This window comes from Ochotona princeps, chromosome 14, assembly GCF_030435755.1.
Source record: "Ochotona princeps isolate mOchPri1 chromosome 14, mOchPri1.hap1, whole genome shotgun sequence".
NCBI classification, from domain to species: domain Eukaryota; kingdom Metazoa; phylum Chordata; class Mammalia; order Lagomorpha; family Ochotonidae; genus Ochotona; species Ochotona princeps.
Window position 1 is genome coordinate 32326381 of NC_080845.1, and position 23487 is coordinate 32349867.

The 23487-nt window shown below is 44.9% G+C and overlaps 1 protein-coding gene across 1 annotated transcript; it reads left to right on the top strand.

Moving 5' to 3' along the window:
* The first annotated feature begins 13030 nt into the window (after positions 1-13030).
* Positions 13031-19214, top strand: LOC101524077 (protein SPATA31F1). Its single transcript, XM_004581209.3, has 4 exons — positions 13031-13272; positions 13897-13942; positions 14234-14294; positions 15262-19214. The coding sequence occupies exons 1-4, from the start codon at positions 13081-13083 to the stop codon at positions 19025-19027; spliced, it is 4065 nt and encodes a 1354-aa protein (XP_004581266.2). The 5' UTR covers positions 13031-13080; the 3' UTR covers positions 19028-19214.
* The last annotated feature ends 4273 nt before the right edge of the window (positions 19215-23487 follow it).

Genomic DNA, 23487 nt, shown 5'->3' on the forward strand with positions numbered 1-23487 from the left:
AGAAAAAAAGGACATGGTGGGCCCACTGCATTCATTGATGTAGTTAGTGGCTTCTTTGTGATAGTTGTGGTAATCAAAAGTTAACTAAAGGAGCTGGCCCTAAGGCATAGCTGATAAAGCTGCCAACTGTGATGGTGGTATCCTATGTGGGTGCTGGTTCATGTCCTGGCTGCTCCACTTCTGATCTAGTTCCCTGCTAATAACCCAGGAAAAGCAACAGAGAATGGTTCAAGTGTTTGGGCCCCTACCACAAAAAATGAATCTCCCGGCTCCAGGACTCAGCCTGGCTTAGCCCTGGGTGTTGTTATCTGGGGAGTAAACTAGCAAATGGAAACTTCCTCTGTGTGTGTGTGTGTCTGTTTTGCTGTCTCTGCTCTTTCTGTAACTCTACCTTTCAAATAAATAAATAAATAAATAAATATCTTTAAATATGTTTTTATTTGAAAGGAAGTTACAGAGAAGAGAAACAGAGAGAGAGGCCTTCCATTCACTGGTTCATTCTCCAAGTGACCACAAAACGGCCAGCACTGAGCCCATCTGAAGCCAGGAGCCAGGAGTTTTCTCTGAGTCTCCCACACGAATGCAGGGTCTCTAAGCTTTAGGTCATCCTTTGCTGCTTTCCCAGGCCATAAGCAGGGAGCTAGATCAGAAGTGGAACAGCTGGGACATGAATCAGCACCCACATGGGATGCCAGTGTCACAGAGAAAGGCTTACCCTACTATACCATAATGTCAACCCTCCAAATAAATAAATCTTTTTTTAAAAAAAGGGGAGGGTAACTGAGGCACAGGTCTTTGCTGGTCAAAGCTTGCAGCAAAATTCCTACTTACCCCGGAGGTGTCTACCATACAGAAATGCTGAGGGCCAGCAAGGGCAGGGCCATGGGTGAGGGCCTATGCCAGTTGGTCCCTTCATTGTACTCTCCCTGAGCCCTCTCTCCAGGTCTGTTCTGAGCTTTAGTTTGTGAAAGGAGTTCTCTGGAAAACTTTAATCGACTTATTTTCCAGATGAGTTTTTCTTCTATACTTACGACATTAAAAGTCAGTGAAATTCTCTTCAGTTGAGGCATGTTTGCTGCGTCTTCATGAAATTTCACAAAATGTAAGTGCTTCTCCTGCATAGACAGAGATTTTAACTTTGTTGTTTATTTGAAAAGGCAACATAACAAAGAATTCTCACAAGGGAGGAAGAAGGAGAGAGAGATCTTTTGTCAACTGGTTCATTCCCCAAATGATGGCAGCCGTAGTGGGACCAGACTGAAACCAGAAGCCGGGAACACCATCAGTTCTCTAATGTGGGAGATCCATCATGTGATCTCCCTCTTGAAGGCAGGAACCCAAATCCACTTGGACCACCATCTGCTGTCTTCCCAGGCTATTTGGAGGGAGCCATGACAGAAACAGAGCAACCAGAACTTCAACGAGCATGTGTTGTGGGATGCTAGTGTCATAAGCAATGGCTTTTCTTGCTATGCCATAACTCTGGGTCTGATTTTTTTATTTTTGAATGTTCCTTTGAAGAGTTCAGACGTGATTGGGGAAAGGGACAGGTGCCTGGCCTAGCAGTTAAGGTTCCAGCTAATCACATTTACCAGAAGCTGGGATGGGAATTAAGGAGAGAGGAATGGGGAAAGATTGACTAATAGGTGCTAGTGCATTAATTAGGAAGGGGTAAAATATGCTGGGGTTCCATTATGAAGTAGGATAATCATTACTGTTAATACACTGTATATTTCTCTAATTAAAAACTAGAGTGGGGCCCGGCGGCATGGCCTAGCGGCTAAAGTCCTCGCCTTGAAAGCCCCGGGATCCCATATGGGCGCCGGTTCTAATCCCGGCAGCTCCACTTCCCATCCAGCTCCCTGCTTGTGGCCTGGGAAAGCAGTCGAGGACGGCCCAAAGCTTTGGGACCCTGTACCCACGTGGGAGACCCAGAAGAGGTTCCAGGTTCCCGGCTTCGGATCGGCGCGCATCAGCCCATTGCGGCTCACTTGGGGAGTGAATCATCGGAAGGAAGATCTTCCTCTCTGTCTCTCCTCCTCTGTGTATATCTGGCTGTAATAAAAAATGAATAAATCTTAAAAAAAAAAAACTAGATTGGCATTTTGAATGCTTTCAGTATAAAGGAATATTAAATGCTGGAAATGATAAATATTTGTACTCTGATTGGCTATCACACAATGTATAAATGTAGCAAAACATCACATAACACCCCATACATGGGACCAGCATTGTAGCATCATGAGTTCAGCTTTACCTGCAATGCCCACATTTCATATGGGGACTGGTTTGAGTCCCAGTTGCTCCACTTCAGATCCAGTTCCCTACTAACGGCCTGGAGAAAAGCAGTGGAAGACAGTTCAAGTGCAGGTCCCTGCCAACCACATGGGAAACCCAGATGAAGCTCCTGTTTCCTGGCTCATCCCTGGCCATTATGGCCATCTGCAGATTGAAGCAACAGATGGAGGACCTCTCACATGTACTTTCATTCAGATGAATAAACATTAATAAGAGATTCCAGTTAAGAACCTGCACCCCCATTGAAGTACCCGAGTTCGATAGTCTGTTCCAGCTCCTGACTCCAGCATCCTGCTAATGCAGAACCTGAGAAGTGGTGGTGACGGAGTCACTTACACGCACCTGAGAGGCCTAGATTGAGTTCTGGCTCCTGACTTCCGCCCTAGCCAGGGCCATTTCATGTATCTGAAGAGTGGAGCAGTGAATGTGAGTGTTCACTCCCTCCTTCTGGCCTCTTTATCTCTCTCCGTCTTTCACACATATATATGAATAAATATGAAATAATTTCAAACACGATTTAGAAGAGAAGTGATAGGAAAGGGAAGTTTTTGGTGGAACTTTTAAATGTACGTTTGTTTAATTTTCATCTCCTTCAAAGGCAGAGCATCTGAGTCGTCATCTGCTGCCAGCCAGGATGCCGAGGAGCTGAGACCGACAGGAGCACTTCCGTGTGTTCCAAGTACTCCCATGTGCTCAGGTGTTCCCAGCTGAGGCTTAACCTGCAGTGCAAAACTACCCACACACAACTTCTGTGCTCCCAGTATTTTCAGAGTTTTCTTAAGATGTACAGATATAACATACTGAGCCCTTACATGACTTTAAAACCCTTATATCTCTCTTCCCTCTTTGAAAACTCTATCACAAAATATCTAAACAACACTATTTGTCTCAATTCCAGTTCCCTAGCAAACAGGACCCGAGCAAAGCTTAAAAACTAATTTTTCATAAGGAGATGAAACGAAGGAAAGAAAAGGATAGAAAACAATTAGAAGGTGGTACATTACAGAGCCAGCCCAGCTCTCAGTCACATCTCTAGACTGGCCGCATAGAAACACCATACTTTATGCGATCTGTTGAAGAGGTAACAAAGAAAAAATGATAGCCAGCTTCCAAAGTAACTGTTACCAACTCTCTTATATCTATACTTATTTATACTGTAGTACTTATATGTGTTTGTGTGTTCCCTGTATTTTTTTCCCGTGAAAATAGGAGCACACCATTGACACTTGCTTCACTCCTCTACAAAGGCATATATGCCCTCCTCATCCATTGTTATTGGCTGTGTAGAGTTCCATTTTATGGAGAGACCATAACTTATTTGACAAACCTCACGTTTTAGCTGTCTCCACCCCTTCACTATTAGCGATAATGATAACACACATGTCTATTAGTCTGTGTGCATATGTGTGAATTTGCTTACTCAGTTTCTTGAAGGCAAAATTCTGGGACTACATTTCTGTGCATCTTACCTTTCTACAGGTGCCCCTCAATCGTATTCTGAAACTGTGTTCCTGGTTATGTTGTAGTCAGCAGCAAAGTCTTGCCTAGAAGTTCCCTGGGCAGATATCCCCTTACACATTCTTAGAAATAGGTCCACATGTCCTAAATGTGAGTGAGTCTAGGCTTGGGAGCCTGGCAAAGGGGACTAATTCGTTTCATATCTATGGTTAACAAAACACCTGCCCCTGCCAAAATAAATGGCTTTTAAAAAATGAAAATTACTACAGTAACTTGTTATTACCTGTCATTGTTTGGGAGATTGACTGGGGTCAGCCCGGCAGCTTTGTTTTCACACCTGCAGTCAAGTCAGTGTTGGTGTCAGTTCATCTGAAGCCCCCCACATTCACATCTCTGGTGCCTGAGTGGATAAGATAAATGGCTGGCGTTACACCCTCAGCACCTTTGCCATCTCCCTGTTCTTCTGTGCAGTCTCTCCTCGTGGCCTTCTGGGTTTCCTGTCTGGCTACTGAGGAATTCAAGGGCACATGTCCTGAGGAAGAAAGCCAAGTAATAGTTATATTGCTTTTTATGACCTAATGTAGAAAGCTGTGTACGACGCTTGCCCATCTTCTGTTTGTTGAGTGAGTCCCCAAAGGTCTGCTCACGTTACCAAGAGAGGAAACAGATGCCACCTCCTGATGATGAAATGACAAGTTTCAGGAAAATCAGGTCAGAGTGCAGTGGCTGCTTTTGGAAAATGGAATATGCCTCGATTGTCTTTTCTCGATTCTGGTTCATCCTGAGGAACTGGGTTTATTACAATTCCTGAGTAAAAATTAGGATTCATCATATATTGCAGGTCAGAATGGTACGGCCACAATGGAAAACAGCTTGTTGGTTCGCCAAAAAGTCAAACATAACATCACAATATGACCCAGCCACTGCATTCTCATGTTTATTTCCAAGAGAATCGAAAACAGGTGCCCAAGCAAAACCTTTTACATGGACATTCATATAAAAGTAATTCTTAATAGATTAAAAATGGTAATAGCTCCAGTTTCTACCAAGTCTTGAATGGGTAGACAAATCCATTATTTCCATGTTATGAATTTCATGCTGAAATATCATTTAGCTGTGACATTGGGGGGGCAGAAATGGGAGGGAGGGGAATCCCAGACTATACAGAATTATATGATAAATTTCAAGAATTAAATATATATATATAAAGATAATAAAAAAGAATATCATTTAGCCACAGAAACAAAGTACTGATGAACTTTGAACACATTAAGTTAAATGAAAGTTAAATGAAAGAAGCCAGATACTAAAAGCCATATTATTATATGATTCAGTTTGTATACAGTGTCCAGAATAGGAAAATTTCTAGAAAAAAAAACAGATTGATGATTTCCAGGGACTGGAAGGAAAAACAGAATGGAATTTGCGTGCCTCATGAGTCCAGTGTTTTTCGCAAGTGGGCATGAAAACATTCTGAAATTATTTGCGATAGTTGCACAGTAATGTGAATATACTAAATCCACTGATTCGCATACTTTATAATGGTTTAATGGTGGATTTTACCTTAACACTTTCTTTTAAGGGTTCAGTTGATAGAATTTTTAAAATTTATTTTAAAAACACCTTTTTCTGGGCCCAGTGTGGTAGCCTAGTGGCTTAAGTCCTCCCCTTGCACATGCTAGGATCCCATATGGGTGCCAGTTCTAATCCCGGAAGCCCTGCTTCCCATCCAGCTCTCTGCTTGTGGCCTGGGAAAGCAGTCGAGGACGGCCCAAAGCCTTGGGACCCTGCACCCACATGGGAGAGCCAAAGGAGGCTCCTGGCTCCTGGCTTCTGATTGGCTCAGCACCGGCCGCAGCACTCAGGGAGTGAATCAATGGATGGACAATCCTCCCGTCTATCTCTCCGTCTCTGTGTATATCTGACTTTCCAATTAAAAAAAAAAAAAGCAAAACTTTTTTTTTCTCATTAAATTCCTCACTGACTCACAGATCATACAGTAGCATCATATTCTTCAAGAAGATTCTTAATTTTCTTTTTCATTTCTTCAGTGACACATTGGACATTCAAAAGCACGTTATTTAACTTCATCACATTGTAAATTTCTTTTTTTCTTCCTGCTGTTAATTTTGTTTTGTGGCTTTTCATTTAAGGGATGTATAATGACTGTGTAAGGGAGACTATCATATCCAGTGGCATGTTGTTCAATTTCATGGCATTGTTCTGGCTTTGGATCAGCTCAGCTCTGGCTGTTGCAGCTACTTGGGCAGTGAACCAGTGGATGGAAGATTTTTCTCTCTCCTCTCTTTAAGTCTGCTTTTACAATAAAAACAAATAAATCTTACACAAAAAAAAACTAGCAGTACCAGGGATGGGGATGGCCATTTGATGACACTTTAGAGGCCCTGATATGGGGAAGAGTGTCCCAAGGGTGTCACTTGAATGGTTTTGATAGTTCAGCTTCATTGGACCAGGGTTGAGAAAACCATTTCAATGTCTGTTGGCTGACCAGGTCCACCTCAGTGCATCCACAGACTCAGACACAGGCTGCAAAGCCTGGCCAGGCTGTTGCAGCCATTTGAGGAGTAAAACAGATGGAAGGTCTGCCTCTCCCCTAAGCCTTTCAAATAAATAAATAAATAAATTTCTGTCTCTGATTTTTGCCTTTCAACTCAATAAATAAATCTTTAAAAAGAAAAGAAAAAAGAGCACTGATGAGCCTGGCAAAAACAACCTTTATCTCTGTTACCATGTCTTCTATTTCCAGAATTTCCATTTGATTGCCTCAGTTTCTCTCTACTTAAATTGCCCAGTTGATCAGGAGGACTGGCCACCTTTTCCACCAGATCCTTCAACTTATTAATCATTGTTCCTTTCATTTCCCTGTATTATGGTTCCAGTGTATGTAGCACACCTGAGTCTAATTCTGTTCATTACTTTTTCTCTCTGTGTGTCTACTTTATTGAAAGATTAGATACCACTATAAGTTAGATAATATTTATCTAAATATTCTTACTTTTATACTTTTTACTTAATTTTATCTATTTTTAAGATTTATTTGAATGTCAGAGCTACAAAGAGAAAGGGACAGATCTCCCATCCCCTGGTTCACTACCCAAATGACTACAAAAAGATAGACCTGGGGTCATGCCAAGACCAGGAGCCAGGAGCTCTGTCCAGGTCTCCCACCAGTGGTAACAGGAGCCCAAATCTTCTACTGCTTTCCCATGGCCAATGGCAGGGCACTGGCTCAGAAGTAGAGCAACAGTGTCGCAGGAGGTGGCCTTACTGACTATGCTACACCACTAACTCCCAAGTTAAAAATTTTAATGTCTGGAAATGAACACCTCTTTTTCTTCTTCTAGGCCTTTAGTGTGGGAGACTGAATAATCCTAGTTAGAAGGGCCAGGCATTGGGCACAGCAGCAAAGATGCCCACCTGGGATGCCAGCGCCCAATACCAGAGTACCTGGATTGGAACTCCAGCTCCATTTCTGTTTCCGCTTTCTGGGAAGGCAGAATATGATGCCTCAAGTATTTGGGTTCCTGCCACCAACTTGGGGGACCTAGATTGAGATTTGAACTCTTGGATTCAGTCTGGTATAGACCTGATTGTTGTAGGCATCTGGAGAGTAAAACTAGTGGATAGGTGTGTCTCTGTCTACATTTCAAACAAACAAACAAAAAAAGCTGATGCTGAATCAGAAAAACTGAGAACACCCTCCACACACATTCACATACACACATACACCACCACAATAACAGTGAGAAGGGTAATAAGTGTTAAGTAGAACAAGAGTCTACTGCTGAAACAGCACTGAGAGTATGGAGAAAGGTCAGACACAAGGCAAACATGTTGAGGGTACAGCAGATATTGAGGAAACTTCTGGAAAGCTATTCATAACCATCGACACAGAAACTCAGAACCTACTGTGCACTGAATGCAATTCTTAACTAATACAAGCATCGGTTTTCCTTAGTATTTAAAAATAAATCTTAGGGCCCATGGCAGAAGCCTAGCAGCTAAAGTCCTGCACGCGCTGGGATCCCATATGGGCACGGGTTCTAATCCTGGCGGTCCCACTTCCCATCCAGCTTCCTGCCTGAGGCCTGGGAAAGCAGTAGAGAATGGCCCAAAGCTTTGGAACCCTGCACCCACATAGCAGACTCTGGAGAGGCTTCTGGCTCCTGGCTTTGGATCGGCTCAGCTCTGGCCATTGTGGCTTCTTGGGGAGTGAATCATCGGACAGAAGATCTACCTCTCTGTATATCCAACTTTCCAACAAAAATAAATAATTCTTTCAAAATAAATGGATTTGGGGTCCGGCGTGATAGTGTAGCAGTTAAAGTCCTCGCCTTGAACATGCCAGGATCCCATATGGCTGCCGGTTCTAATCCCAGCTGCCCCACTTCCCATCCAACTCCCTGCTTGTGGCCTGGGAAAGCAGTCGAGGACGGCCCAATGCTTTGGGACCCTGCACCCACATAGGAGACCTGGAAAGAAGTTCCTGGCTCCTGGCTTCGGATCGGCACAGCACCAGCCATTGCAGGTCACTTGGGGTGTGAATCATCGGATGGAAGAACTTCCTCTTTATCTCTCCTCCTCTCTGTATATCTGACCTTGCAATAAAAAAATAAAATAAATCTTTTTTAAAAACTTTCTAAATAAATAGATTTTAAATGGGAAAAGTATAAACATAAAAGACAAAATCATGAGTACCTGAAGAATTAGGGACTTTTTTATAACTTCAGAGAGAAAAAAACACATTGTGTCATTTAAAACTCAGAAATCATAAAAGACTAAATAAAATGCAAAATTTTTTGCATGACAGAAACTCATCATAAGCATCAAATTACAACAGAGAAAAATATTTTTTTAAGATCCATTTATTTTATTGTCATATTTACAGAGAGAGAAAGATCTTCCATCCAATAGTTCACTTCCCAGTGGCTGCAACAGCCAGAGCTGAGCAGATCCAAAGCCAGGAGCCAGGAGCTTCTTCCAGGTCTTCCACACAGATGCAAAGTCCCAAGGCTTTGGGCCGTCCTCTACTGCTTTCCCAGGTCTCAAGCAGGGAGCTGGATGGGAAGTGGAGCAGCTGGGACATGAACCAATGCCCATATGGGATCCTGGTGCATGCAAGGGGAGGACTTTAGCCAATAGGCTACCGTACCAGGCCCCCCAAAACATTTTCAATACATAAAGAACTAATGTCTCCTAATACTGAAAAGCACTTATAAATTAATCAGTGAAGTTTTCCCAACAGTTGATCTTTCACCCAATAATCTGTGAATAAGAGATAGGAACAGGAATTTCACTGAAAATTAAACACATATTCCAAGATATAACCAGAGATGTTAGCCTACCATAAAGCAAATTTATGAATATATGATACAATTTTTATTTATCAGATTGACAATGATCAGAAGTTTGATACTGTTGAGTTAACAAGTATGAGAAGAGAGGCTTTCTTTCCCAGTTTTGGTGAGTGTGAAAACATATATTTGGTGAGCAATGGAGAAACAATGTGTAAAGCACACATAGTTTTATCTATCAAGTCAGCTCTTAGGACATCTAATGCCCGTGTCCTCATCCCTGTGCACAAGGACTTATGCCTGGGAAACTCAAGCAAGCCCTATTTGGTAAAGCAAAAGACTCTAAGCAATGAAATATCCATGCCCAGCTGTAAGCAGCTACCTAGGTTGCTTTGTACCTAGGCAAGTGTTATACTGTTGCAAGAAAAAGCAACCAATAGCTGGCGGGCATTCTGAGCCCGGTTAATGCCAATTTTGTGTTTACTATACCAGTGTGCCAACGTAGTTGCCTATTTTATTCTGTTTTTCTTTTTTTAAAGGAAGGTGGGAAAGCTGGGCCCAGATGCCACCCGGGCTCCCAGGCTGAGGGGAGAGGGGAAGGGTGCTGCAGATCGCCTGGGAAAGGGGGTCTGGGGATAAATTGGAGTACAGTGGCTGACAGCATATTTGACAAAGGAGGAATGACTTTTGGGGGCTTCCGCGGACCCAGCCACTGCACTCTCAGGTAGGCAAGGATGCTGAAATGGAGTGGAGTGGTTTAGAGAGGGAGAAACTGGAGGGCATGTCTGGGTCAGACCAAAGTACCCACCCACACAGGAAACTGGGCGTGGCTAAATAGCATCACCCATGGCCCACTGGTTCACTCAAAAAGTAGGGCTGGGGGCATGCCTGGCTGGGCCAGGCCATAGTACCCACCAGTAAGTGTCAGAGCAGGGGATGAGTCATGTCAGGCTGGGCCACAGAACCCACCAGAAAGCAAGAGAACCAGATCCAAGGGTAGATTCTGTAGGGGATTTGTGGGTTTGCCTCTGTGGGACTACAGCACCTGCCAGGTGATGTGAAATGACTGTCCTCCCTGTGGGCAGAGGGGGAAAATAATTGAAACACGTGTCCTACGCACCTTCCTCCATACCTCCACCTTCCAACTCTACTCAACCCTCCCTGCCTTAATACCCACATGGGCATGCATCTCTCTCAACTATGTAAACAACATTTTATTTTTTAAATTCATGAATGTGAAACTGAAGATGAATTCTGTTATGGTTCTTCCCCCCACCAAAAAAAAAAAAAGACTGTAAAGATTAAAGAAAATTATATACAGAATACATGTTCACATTACTATATAGTCAAAGAAGAAATAATGTCTATCATGTTTCTCTTTGTGAATAAAATTTATTTATACTTTCTGGAATAAATTAATTCTGAAAGATAACACAAGGAAGAAAATTACTATGTGGCAAGACAAGAGTGGGAGATAAACTATATACCCTTTTTTTTCTTTTTGAATTTGTAACATATGAATGCCTTTTTTCCAAAAAAAAAACCAAAATCAGTGGTTGAGATAAAATCAATATAGAGACCCGCCATCCGATGGCTTCATGCCTGCTTCCCAGTCTTTGCCCACAGTTCTCTCAGTCCTGTCACGTGAAGCTCTGCTGCAGGCTGCCTGGATTTCTTACCACCAGCTGAACCCTGAGTGTCTCCATTTATTGCTGAGTTTCTCTCTTCCCCACAGTCCACTATTTCAGCTCCGACTACCTAGAAGCCCTCTCTGATGACCATGACCCTCGCTACAATCTCTCTCCTCTGAAATGGGATACTTATAGCCAGAACCTCACAAATGAATATGTAATTCAATGTGTCTTAAACTGTTGGCTGTTGATTTGTATAATATGAGGTAGTCTAATTTTGAAATTAGATTACCAGCTCAGTAGCTCAACAGGCTAATCCTCCACCTGCAAGGATGGTTCAAGTCCCTGGGACCCTATACCCAAGTGGGAGACCCAGTAAAACTACTGGCTCCTGACTTCAGATTGGCTCAGCTCCAGCCACTGCGGCCATCTGGAGTAAACCAGAAGATGAAAGATCTTTCTCTCTGCCTCTCTTTCTATAAATCTACCTTTCTAATAAACATTAATATATTCTTTTTTAAAAAAATTTTCCTCTCCCCCTTCTCCCCAAAAAATACATTTTAAAAAGATGTATTTATTTATTTTAAAGGCAGAGTGACACAATGGGAAGCAGGGAGGGTGGAGGGAACTCTTCCATCCACTGGTTCATTCCTCCAAATGGCCACAGTGGTTTGGAGCAAGCTGAAACCAGGAGCCAGGAACTGCATCTAGCTCTCCCACATAAGTGGCTGGGACTCACATACTTGAATCATAACCTATTGCTTCCCATGCATATTAGCTGGCATGTGGATTAGAAGTAGAGTAGCCAGAAACTTAAACTGGCATTCCCATGTGGTGGCCACAACACCTGCTCCAAAACTAGATTTTCTTTTTTTAAATACATTTTTGTTTCATTTCTTTTCTGTTGTTAATATTTTTTACTTATTTGTTTTCATTTTATTCGAAAGGCAGAGAAACAGATCTCTCCCTTCTACTAATTTTACTGATTCAATTCTCAATTGCCCACAACAAGCAGAGTTGAAGTCAAGAGCCCAAAACACAATCTGGCTCTCCCACATAGGTGTTAAGGACTCAAGTACTTGAGCCATGACTTGCAGCATCCCATAGTGTGCATGAAAAGGAAATGGATCAGAAGCAAAGTGGTTAGGACTCAAACCCAGACACTCCAACATGTCCCGTGCAGTAGCACTTCAGCAACTTTGCCAAATGTGCATATGCCTTTTAAGTACCTTGAGAGCAAGAACACAACACGAGTGTCTTTGTACCATGGACACTACTGACTCATACTGAGTACTTGCCATGTCTCTTGGTGGGCAAACTGGGTACTAGAAAAAAGACAAAACAGGCCCCAGGAATTTCTTGGATGGAAATCACTATCAAGAGGTAAAACCCTCTCAAGGATATTGATAAATTCTGGGGCTATTGGAGTCATGTCACAATATCCATAGAGGCCAGTAACCAGCATAGTAAAGTGATGGGTCTTGGGACTGAATTAATAGACACCTTTCCTACCTAAAAGCTTCCAAAATTCGGATTTGAGGGCAAAAGAAGCAAACAAACAAAATGCTCATGTAAACAAACACACATCCAGTCAAAATCAGTAACTAGTTTTTGAGAAGTGATTGGAAGTAGCTATTAATCCATCTCTGCAAGCACCCATCCCCCCGGACAGACAGAATGCTATTACCCAAGTAAAATCAGTTCTGCAAAACCAAGCCCTGAGCAGAATGCAGTAGTGGGTCACATGAATATTTCTCCATGGAAAGTAGCGTATACCTGCTCTCCCTACCCATAATTTCACACAGACAGGGTAGGTATAGTGGCCTTGGCTTCTCTCCCTGCCACATCAGTCATGTCTCCACTTCTTGAATGAATGCTTTCTGATCACTCATTGCCAGAAACATCAAAGCTTTCCAAATACAAGACACTACCAGACTTATCACCACCACCCCCCACCTAAACTCCTGCATCCTACTCAGGAATTGTTCCTGGGCATGTGGGAAAGTTGATGGAAGTCCCTGTGTCACAGTCACTCTTTCTCATAAAGATGCTAAGGCACTCAGTTTTCTGAGGCCAGGTCACCAGACAGTTGCTATGAAGGAGAGAACTGAGCCATCAGCCTGGTATAGGGATAGAGTGAAGACAAGGTGGGAAACAGGCACTGCTGGTGAGTGTGGCACCTTAACTCCAGGCTCTATAATCCTTACAGATAACTAGACACTCTCATCTACAGACCGAATCACCACATGAGCTTCCCTATGGCACAGCCTCATGAGACAAGAGGGCTTTGTGATGCAGTCTGGGAGCCTGGTTCTGTCTTCTGTGAGGCGCACACGACAAGGCCCAGCACTGGGAGTCACCAAGCACTAGGCCCCCGAATGCCTAGAGAGAGGGATGGCTGGTTTGGTGCTCCTGAAGCTGAGACTATGTTGAACCCTACTTTTAGTCTGTGGGATGTGGGGTATCCCTTGTATTCCTGTGGCTCCATCTTCATCCTTATCCTACTTATCTGGCAAGTGAAAAGAAATCAACGTGGTTTGACACTGAAATCTAAAAGGAGCTGCTGCCAGGTAGGCAAACACTGACCATAATGGAATTGATGCAAGCTTGAAGTGCTTGGTGTGTGTCCTTGTTAATCCCATCCTCATTCACCTTTTACTGCACTATATGTTCAGTTAACTTTGTAATTTTTTTTCTCAGAGTTCACAATTCCTGGCTAGGCTCTCTGCAACATATTCTAATTGAAAAGTGGGAGAACTATTACACTTAACAATTTAGACACTACGAGGTCTACTGCTTTGCATCTTAACAGGCCTCCCACTCGGCTGCTTTCTCTGCCTGGTGGACTCTGGTGTAAGTTCTATTGTTAGAATCATTCAGCCGATAATCTGTTCCACTATTCCTATTGAGTCATCCTAAGCTCTCTTCAGAACTTGTCATGGGAATGGGACAGGAAGCATGCAGAATAGAGAGCCATGACGTGTATCAAAAATAAGCAGAGAAGGGAACATTTAGGATTAAAAAAAAATGTAAAAAATGTAAGGTGTATGTAAAAGATATGTTACGGAGGGGGACAGAGTGTCAATATAGACAGGGTTATAGAAAGGCAGGGGAAGTGTGTATATGAGCTGTGTCTCATTTTGGAAATGAAACAAAAAAGTCTCAGTTTCACGTTCTATGTTTTTGTCTTTAAGCGTCACCGGAAAGTCAGGCAAAGGGCTAGAGATGCAGCATCAAGAGGTAAAGTCCTGCTCTCTCCCCGGACTCCCTTCCTCTGTGGGCGAGGTTCCCGTGGTTCCTGTCCCTCATGAATCCTGATACCAGGCACCTGGTACTCTAGCCAAGAAGGCTCTAATCTAATCCAAAGGCACAGGAGAGTAAATTGTTTGTGATTACATTGTACGTAGGCCTGAGAGCATTACTAGTTGCATATTTAAGTCTTCTCTGGCTGAGGGTCAAAGGTCTCCAGAGACCTCTAGGATGACTCTAAAACTCTCCTATGCTTCACAAAACGATTTCCCGGTTTCTCAGCTAGGAGACTTTCCCAGGAAGAAGCTGAGAAGCCACGGGAGCTGATCTCAGTCATGAAAAGGTAATGTCTGGCTCTTTTTGGTCTCCCAAGTTTGAGTCTTGTCTGTAATGGTATCTTGGTCTGGGGAAAATGAGGAGAGGAATAATGGCTGGGTGGGAGACACACACAGTGCAGGCTGCTTCACTAGCTGAGAAGGTTGTCAGGGCAGAGGAGAGTGAGCACATCTCAGGAGGGACGGGTCGCCCAGTCCTACTCAGTGCTATGCTGAAAACAGTTCCAGAACTCAGCATAGCCTAGTGACTAATTCATACTGTCAAGAGAATGCATTTTGCATCAAGAAATCATCACTGCCATATTCTCTTTCCAACTACACCCTTCTGAAGGAACACCCTTGAGCTGGATGGATATGGGTCTGGCTGAGATTATCTCTTCTGCTTCTGTCTTTAGGGAGCCAGTTCCTAAGGCAGACCTCACATGGTAATCTATCATGTTATCCAGTCTGTAAGATCTCTAGAGGACAGGACTGGTTCCCAAGACATGCTGGTTATAGCAGCAAGAACACCAAATACCCCCAGAATACAGAGTTCCTTTGGGTCCCTCAATTCCCACAGTTTAGATGTATTGAATATAAACCAGGCTTTCTTTACCTAAACTAAGACTGATCAGGTTCTACCTGGTACCATGCCTAGTGATGGCCCACCAGCTGGAAGGAATTAGGTTGATTCTTTTCTCCTGATTTAGCTTCCCAATAAATAAGGTCATAGAAATTCAGTCAAGATTCAATCCTCTCTGAGGACTCAGCCCAGCTTATCTGAGACCCCACCCAAAAAAAACCCAGGCCCTCAACCCAGCCCATCATACCCTGCCAAAAAGGTGTTTACTTTAGGAAGACATACAAAGAGATAGACACCCAGAGGCAACAGGTCCCCTCTAAGACCTGGGGAGGACAGTGCCAGTCTCCAGGCCACACTCACTCAAGAAGATGGATGTCCCTCCATGGATAACAATTTCTGCATTTCCCTCCCAGCCAGGGATGGCTTCCTGAGGAGGAAAATGTGCGGCGGCTTCTGTGTGCAGACCGCAGCTGCCACATCTGCAACTCTGTGGCCCTGGAGATTCACCAGTTGCTGGAGGGTGAGAACATCCATGCTTCACCCACAACACTAGGGCCACCTCAAGTCTCTCCTTGTCTAGAGATTCAGTCCACATCCAATGTGTCCCTTGAGCTTCATCAAGAGCTACATTCTGAGCACTCCGAAGAGCTGTCACTGGTATCTATAATCCCAACAGTGATACAAGTAACAGATCCTGAATACTTACCCCAGTCAGCTACTAGGTCACCAAGTACAGTTGACATCCAGGAACACTGGGCTGATTTTGATTTCCTCCAGCTTGAGGAGGAATTTGCAATGCCAGCTATGATCCTGGACCCAGAGACTATAGCTTCTTCAGTGCTCGAGGAGCCTGGCTTTCCAGAGAAGCAGGAGATAATCGAGAACATCTCCAGTCTTGTCATTGAGGAAGACGAATGCCATCATTTGAAGTCCCAGGCTTCTTTGCTGGCCCTAAATACAGAGGCCACTCATTTGACACATCCGATGGCCTTTCATATAGATGCAGTCCTCACTGATGACTTGCCATTTCTTAATCCTAATATCCTGAGGCTTCTTGAGGTCCATGTGAAAAAATGGGTGCACTTCCAGAGGTGGGGGCTCCCTAGACGTGTGGAGGAGTCCCTGAGGCAGCTCATGCCAAACACAACATTATTTTGGCAACCTGGAAAAAATGAATCAGTTTCCTATGTCCTGGATAATGCTTCTAAGATCGCTATTGAAAAAACCAGTACCGTTTACCATCAGACTTGGGGTTCATATATGACTGGTCAGCCCATACAGAAATTTTGGGTTTCTGAATGGTCTATAATGGACTTAAAACAAAATCACCACTGCCAGAAAAATCAAAGACATGTGACCCTAGCTTCATACACTTCAGCCACTACAGACCCAAGTGGCCGATGTTCACTCTCTAAATGTCAAACCTGTGACTCAGAAAGCTACCAGCAACAGAAATACACTCAGCTATACTGTGGCCTCCCTTCGCTGCACAGTGAGTCCCTGGTTTCCACTCTCCTGGGCTCTCCAGGACTCTCAAGAGCTCAGACTGTGTCCAGGACCTCCATGAAGAATTATTTTCTCCTCAAGGAGCTTTCTCTCTTCCCTCTGATGCCCAAAACTCCAACCCAGTCAGATGAACTTACTTCCCCGCCTTCCCCAAAGTGGGTGTCTCCATCTGACCATCAACAAGCTCAGATCAACATCCCATTTCTGACTCTGGCTGAATATGAAACCTTGGAATGGCACCTGCTGCAGAGGCAGCTCCAGCTTCAGTGGGGCTTACCAGCTGCCTTCCGGAAATCTCAGCATGCCCACAGCACCATGCAGCAGGATCCCTGTGGCAAAGCCCGGTCTCTAGAGGCTGTAAAAACTTCCTGGTCGGGAAAGCCTGTCTCAGTCCTCACCAGGGAATTGCTCTTCTTCCCGGAGCATGCCCGCAGGATGCTGGAATTTCATCTCCAGAAGCAGGTGATCCATCACCGTTGGGGTCCACCCCAAAAAATCCAGCAATCCATCCAACTGCTTCTTTCTTCCATTGAGCAGCCAGTCCTCACCTGGAGCAGCGAAGAATTGCCCAATGAAAGTAGACCCCAGGCTACAGCCCTAGAGACCAACAGGGCCGGTGATCTGCTCTCACCCACTGTGACTCCAATACTGACCCCTAAGCCACACTTGTTCACCCAGGCCAAGGCACTGTTGCAGAGCCACATCACTTCTAAATGTATACAGATCCAACAAGGCAAGGTCCCTGCACGTGTGTACAGCTCCTGGAGCTGCAGAATTCCTGGGGGCCTAGCAGTGGTTCCCTTTTCCTGCATTCCAGAGGTCCAGACCCTGGAGCTGCAGGAAGCAACTGACCCCGGCCCACATCATGAAGTTGTGCCCTGGATGCCAACAGTTCTTGATCAGCAAGAACAGGCCTTATCACATGCTGTCCCTAAACGCCGTAAGATGCCCCAAGCTCTGTCTGAGGAAGCCATTGAGAAACTGGAGACTACTTTACGACACAAGTACCTAGCCTTCCTGTCGGGGCTGCCTGCTCTTTATTATGTGGCTCTCTGCAGAGCCATTACCCCACTGATCAATAACCAACCCATAATCACAGAGGTGGTATCTGGGCCTATTAAGAGCCCAACAGAGGCCCCAACTCAAATGATATCATTTCAAGAACAATACTTGAGTATTGAGCCAGGCTTTCAGGATGACAATAGGATGCCTATAGACAATGCAGAAGAGTTGCTGACTGAACAACAGGCAGAAGGGACAATGGAGACGGTGCTTCCAGAAAATCAGACACAGCCTGATAATCCTGACTCACCCAAGACACATATCTTGACCAAACTCAATTTCCACCTGAGGAAAAAGGTCTTAGAGATACAGTTGGGAATTCCCATCAGGGCAAGGGTGTCCAGGGAAGAAAACATTGCAAATACAGAGAACATGTCCTCACAGGAGTCTCCTGAGAATGTCAACAGCCAAGAAGAAACACTGCCCCAGAAACCAGCCACCCCACCAAGCCCTCCTCTCGCCTTAGAACCTGAATGGGTCCTCCTCAAGGAGCAGCTGGCAACTGAGCTGAAGGCAATCCAGCAGAGCCAAAAGCAACCTACCTCCAAAGAAGTACCCCATGGGGCTGCCAACTGGGCTTCCACAATCTCTCAGCCCAGTGGGGACACAACACAGGCCCAGGTGCTTCATGTCCAGGTGGAGACCAGTGAGAACAGCCCCAGCCTGGAAGAAGCCTGGAACCCTGAACCCCAAAGCCCTGGCAAGAGCAAGGACTCAGCACCACTCCACACACCGGCTAAGAAGAGAGAGGACCCAGGGAAACTCAGAGGAGCAGGAGACCAAGGGGAAGGGGATGCAGGTCTTGGGTCCTCCTTAGCCCAAAAAGAAAGACTCCCTGTTGAAGAGCAAAGGCCAGCAGGGATGCCTCTGAAGAGGACACTGCGAGGCTCCTGGAGACACAGCCAGAGCTTTCATCTTGCCGATCTCTGTCAACACAAACCCCAGAATCACTCTCAGCTTAAGCCCCCAGAGCCACCTCCAGGGAGCCCTGGGAGGAAAGCTTCAGAAAACAGCTTGCAAGATAGCCAAGCCAAACTAAATGTACCTCTCCGACCAGCAAAGATTCTTGAGAATGCCCAACCTCTGGTGGCCTGGGCTTCCCACGGCCAGCCTTCCCAGGGCCAACTCATTCAGGCTAAGGTTTCTCAGGGCCATGCTTGGCCAAGTCAGCTTTTTCACGACCAGGTGAGGCCAGCCCACCCTCACAAGAGGCCCAGCCCTCCAGACTCAAACCTGATAAATAAGATGAAATCCTTCCTTCACTCCTTTAACCCCAAGACCAAAGGCAACGTGTGCTTGGAATCCACATTCTGTGCAGCTGAGAAAGCAGCCAAAAGCAGAAAAGAGAATGCTGAAAAGAGACAGGCTCCAGCCAAAAGCCCTCCCAAGAGAAGTAAAACCGAGAAGCCAGCTGCACACCCCAAGGTCCAGACTTCTCCCACTGAGAAACTGGTGGGCCCGGCTCTCCTGAGGATCCCTCACTCCCCAGACAATAAGCTCCGGTTCCGTTCCCAACAGCAAGGCTCTGCCCCAGTCCCTGCCTTCCCCCGCCACTGCCCTCGGCACTGTCCTCGAATGGCTCCTGCCACCCATCCAGGGAAAGCTTCTTAGTCTCCCAGCCCTCACTTCAGAGAGAGACACTGGTCTGCTCATGAGGACACCCAGGGCAAGGAGAAAGAGTCTGTGGGTTCCCCCAATCCTCTTGAAGCCTGCCTTGAAGAGGACTGCGTTTGTCATTTCCCTTAATGCGCAGGTGGGCAGAGTCCCACCCCAAATATACTCTATATCTCTAAGCCAAGAGTTGTCTGTCTCCTCCTTGTCTGCACTGTACTTTGTTAAGGGAGTACACGAGAAAGGATGTGAAGTCCTTCCTACCTAGGGAGGAACATCAACCCACAACTCAGACAGCTTTCGCCACCCACAGACCTAATCTATATATAAAATGACTTGAGAAGGAAGGACATATTTAAAGTGTCTTGATATTAGAGGTCAAGCTTGAACTCCAAACATTCACTCCCCAACCCCACCAAACTCTTTCCTTGTCTCATGTCCCTCCCCAAGGGTAAGGATTGTGGTTTCTGCATGAGAATAAGTTAATATTAATTGCATCCAAAGTCAGCTGGGGAGGCTGCCAAAATATTATGCTAGTGTGCTATTATGATGAAATATTCAGAAGAGGAAGAGTCACAATGGAAATGACCTTGTTAAGCACTTGCATTCAACAAAAAAGTATCTGAGTACTTTTGTCGGTTACTGTGCCAAACACAACAGCATGCAAAACACAGGCCTTGACACAGGGGATCTCATAGTCTCCTAAGGTAAACAGTCACATATGCCCAAACACTCAGCTCAAACTATACAGATATAAACTCCTGATTCCCTCCCATCACCACCCTGCAATCACATACAGCAAACACGCTCCAAAAGATGAAATACATCTGTTCAGGCCAGAAGCATGGACACAGTTACCTATTTTCTCTAATGTTCCACATCTATTCCAGTAATAAAGACTAATGTTTCTACCTTCAAAAAATACAGCCAGAATATGAGCTGTTCTCACCCTCTTACTTCTACCGTCATTGCAGTAGCATAACTTGAGCCCATGCCTCCAAAAGTCTTACCTTCAACACAGGAGCATGATTGTCCTAGGGAGGGTCCCGGCTGCAGAGAATACTAGATACAAACACATAGATAAATGGGTGGGTATGTAGGTAGGTAGATAAGTAAAACAGCCATCTAAACAAGATCACTGCAGTGAAGGAACAAGCTAAAAACTGGGCTCTGGGACATTCCTACTTTAAGAAACACAAAAGTAAAAGAAGACCCAGCCAGCAGAGGAGCTGAAAAAGCAGTAACTAGGGAATCAAGAGGAAAACTAGGAGAGAGTGATATACCAGCAACTTTTTCAAGGCAAAGCCAACATCTGCATGAAAAATGTCAAGGTGAGGACTGACAGACTTAGCAACACAAATATTATGCATGACATTGAGAGAAGTACACATTCAAGTGATGCCAGGTAGATGTGACCAGAGAGGATTCACGAGATGATAGAACCACCATTGGGCATAGCAAATGCAATCAGCTCCTTCAAGTTTTTTTTTTTTTAAATCACACTAAAAAGATGAGGCAATAGCACCAAAGGGGTTTTTTCAAGATTCATTTTTTATTTATTTGAAATTCAGAATGAAAGCAAGAGAAGGATAGACAGAGAGCTTCCATCTGCTGGTTTATTTCCCAAATGACCATAACAGCTGGGGCTGAGCCAGGCCAAAGCCAGGAGCTAGAAGATTCTTCCTGGTCTTCCACATGGGTATCGAAGCCCAAGCACTTGTCCCATTCTCTGCTGCTTTCCCTGGCACATTAACCAGAAGTTGGGTCACTGGAGCAGCTGGAATTCAAACCAGCACCCACATGAGATGCTGGCACTGCAGGCAGGCAGCAGCTTAACTTTCCCCATAGCGCTGGCCCTAAAGGCTTTTTAAAATATTGAAACACAGTATGTTGAAAGTTTTTATGGAAAAGACTCTATTGAAAGGAATAAATGATTCAGAAGAATAAGGACAGAACTTCTGGAACAAATTGTTCCAGAAGAAAAAAAGAAGTATCAGCTAGTCCCCCAAAGAGAGGAGTTGGCTTTGGCTAAAAACAGATATTTTGCCAGTATAAGTAGGGAATCCAGGATTAATGAGAGAATTTTGTGCAGGAGGAGAGTAAGTTTCCTCCAGCAACTTCATGGCACTATTTCTATGATTCCAGTCTCACATTCTCACTCAGCTTCCACAGAGTTTATGCGCAGTGACCCAGAGGAATTTATGAAAATCTAGGACTTTAAATGGAAAGGGCTCTACAGAAACCAAAGAGAAAAAAAATTGGAGGTAAATCGAAATCATAGGAGTTACTGTGGAAACTTTCTATTGGGGCTAATGAGTTGGGACTACATAGTCTTGAAGCCAGGGGAGCTGGAAATGTAGCTGAAACTTCTAATCATGGATATGAAGCAAGAGCTCTTGGATACTGGAGTGGCAGGAAAAGATCACAGAGAAAACTCTGTGGAGCCTGAGTGAGAACGTAAGACTGGAATCATAGAAATAGTGTCAAGATGGAACCTTGGATGAACTTGTGCTGAATAAATGGGCATTTCCTTTAAAAAAAAAATGGAACCTGGGGGATTAAAGAAGGACCAAGGAGGTTTAAGCATGCAGGGAGAGCAGCAAGAAGGCAGAGAAGATGCCCTGAGCATAAGGGACCAACTTCTGTATTGGCTACCTCAGGACCCTCAGAAGACAGCATCTCTGTATCCTCATTCCAGGAGCTGGAGAAAAGACAGAAAATATGATGGCTTCTTTATGCTATGTTATGATGAACATGGGGACATTTGGTTCCTAAGAGTTCAAGATCATTCACTATCTCATCAAATCAGGAAGCTGTGGTAGACGCTCTTCCACTGATAAAACCCTTGCATGTAATACAATGTGTGGCCTCTGCAAGGATACTGAAGAGCTACGGTTGTGTTCCTTCTCTGAATGCTGACTCTGTGTCCAAGGGATGGGAGCCCAGTCTCTAAAGGGGCCCTGAGGGTAGGGGGCACAGGGTCCAGGCCTGATGAGTCAAGACTCTCCAGGTGTCTTCCTAAAGCATGCCAAAGATCAAAGGGAGGTCTTGTGACAGAAACATCCTTTCTGCCTGGTGGGAATTGGGCAGTGAGCCATGGGGCAGGGGGAAGGGAGGCCCCAGAATGAAGCGAACAGACTCAAATGAGTGCCAGTGACATCAGATAGGAAGCCAGGGTCAGTGTGCAGACATCCTGGTGAGGGTGGAATACATCCCTCCATTGGTCTCCCACAGCTCCTACCTCCCACAGACCATTGGGGGCTCACGCTGCTGACAACATGCTGCAGGCAGACAGATGAACTGAAGATGGATTTCAAGTTGCCAGCAAAGTCAAGAGTAGAAGACGACAGGATAAGAGCCTATGATTCGTGGAGGAAGCACCTGGAAGATGAAGCCTCGTTCAATCCATTCCACATCCCTTGTATAATCTTACCCTCCCTTCACCCCTCCCAAGCCTCTCAAGAGAGAGAAAATCAGAAGAGGCAAAACCTATGGAAAGGCAAAAGGCCTCAAATGTTAGATACTTGAGAAGTGGAGGGAGGCAGATGCTAGGATACATCACTGTTTGCCTGGGACAACGTCATGTCTAGGCCAGTAGGCTTGATGTCTTCCAGAGTCCTTCCCTAATCTGCAAAAACATTATCAGCCTTGCCTGGGATTTCAGTCAACTGATTACCAGCAGTGGGAGGAGAGTAGCTTCACCACCACAACTCTCCTATAAGACACTGGGTCATAGATTTAGAGTTAGGGTTAGGATCACCTCACTTGTGTGCCTACTCACTTCAGTCCAGACAGGGAGGATAGAGAACCCAGTATAAGCAGCACCACGGGAATGCCACTCCTGTGCCTTGTGGGAGGTGGATGGGCCACTGTTACTTTACCACTGGAGTTGAATGCCCAGGCCAGACATGATGTAGAAGGAAGGATACAAATGGTTCTTGTGCCCACTGCATGAGAAACAAAACAAAGAAGACCCACAATGAGTTTAGGTGGGAAAGAAGAAATAAGCACAGAGTTGGCACTGTGGTACAGTGGGTTGTGCCACTACTTGTGACACCAACATTCCATATTAATACTGGTTTGAACCCAAGTTGTGCTGGTTTGATCTAGATCCCTGTTAATGTTCCTGGAAATGCAGGAGAAGATGGCTCAAGTGCTTGGTTCCCTGCCACCCACATGAAGGACGTGGACAGAGTTCCAAGCTTCTGGCTGTGGCCAGGTCAAGCCTCAGTTATTGTGGTCATTGGGGAATGAACCAACATATCAGCAGATAGAACATTCTCTCTCTTTCTCTCTCTCTCCCTCTTTCTTTCTCTTTCTCTCTCCCCAAATAAAAAATAAAATTCTAAAAACACAAATTAGCACAATAGAGGCATTTAAAGTTCAGGGGGAGGAGCGGTACAAAGGACCAGATTCCTACCAGGTCGAACTAAGCCTGCAGGGAATTGTCCATTCCCAGG

Coding starts and splice junctions, on each gene's coding strand:
- LOC101524077 (XM_004581209.3), top strand. CDS start 13,081: ATGCCTAGAGAGAGGGATGGCTGGTTTGGTGCTCCTGAAGCTGAGACT. Junction 13,943..14,233: donor TAGAGATGCAGCATCAAGAG/GTAAAGTCCTGC, acceptor CCGGTTTCTCAG/CTAGGAGACTTTCCCAGGAA. Junction 14,295..15,261: donor CTGATCTCAGTCATGAAAAG/GTAATGTCTGGC, acceptor TTTCCCTCCCAG/CCAGGGATGGCTTCCTGAGG.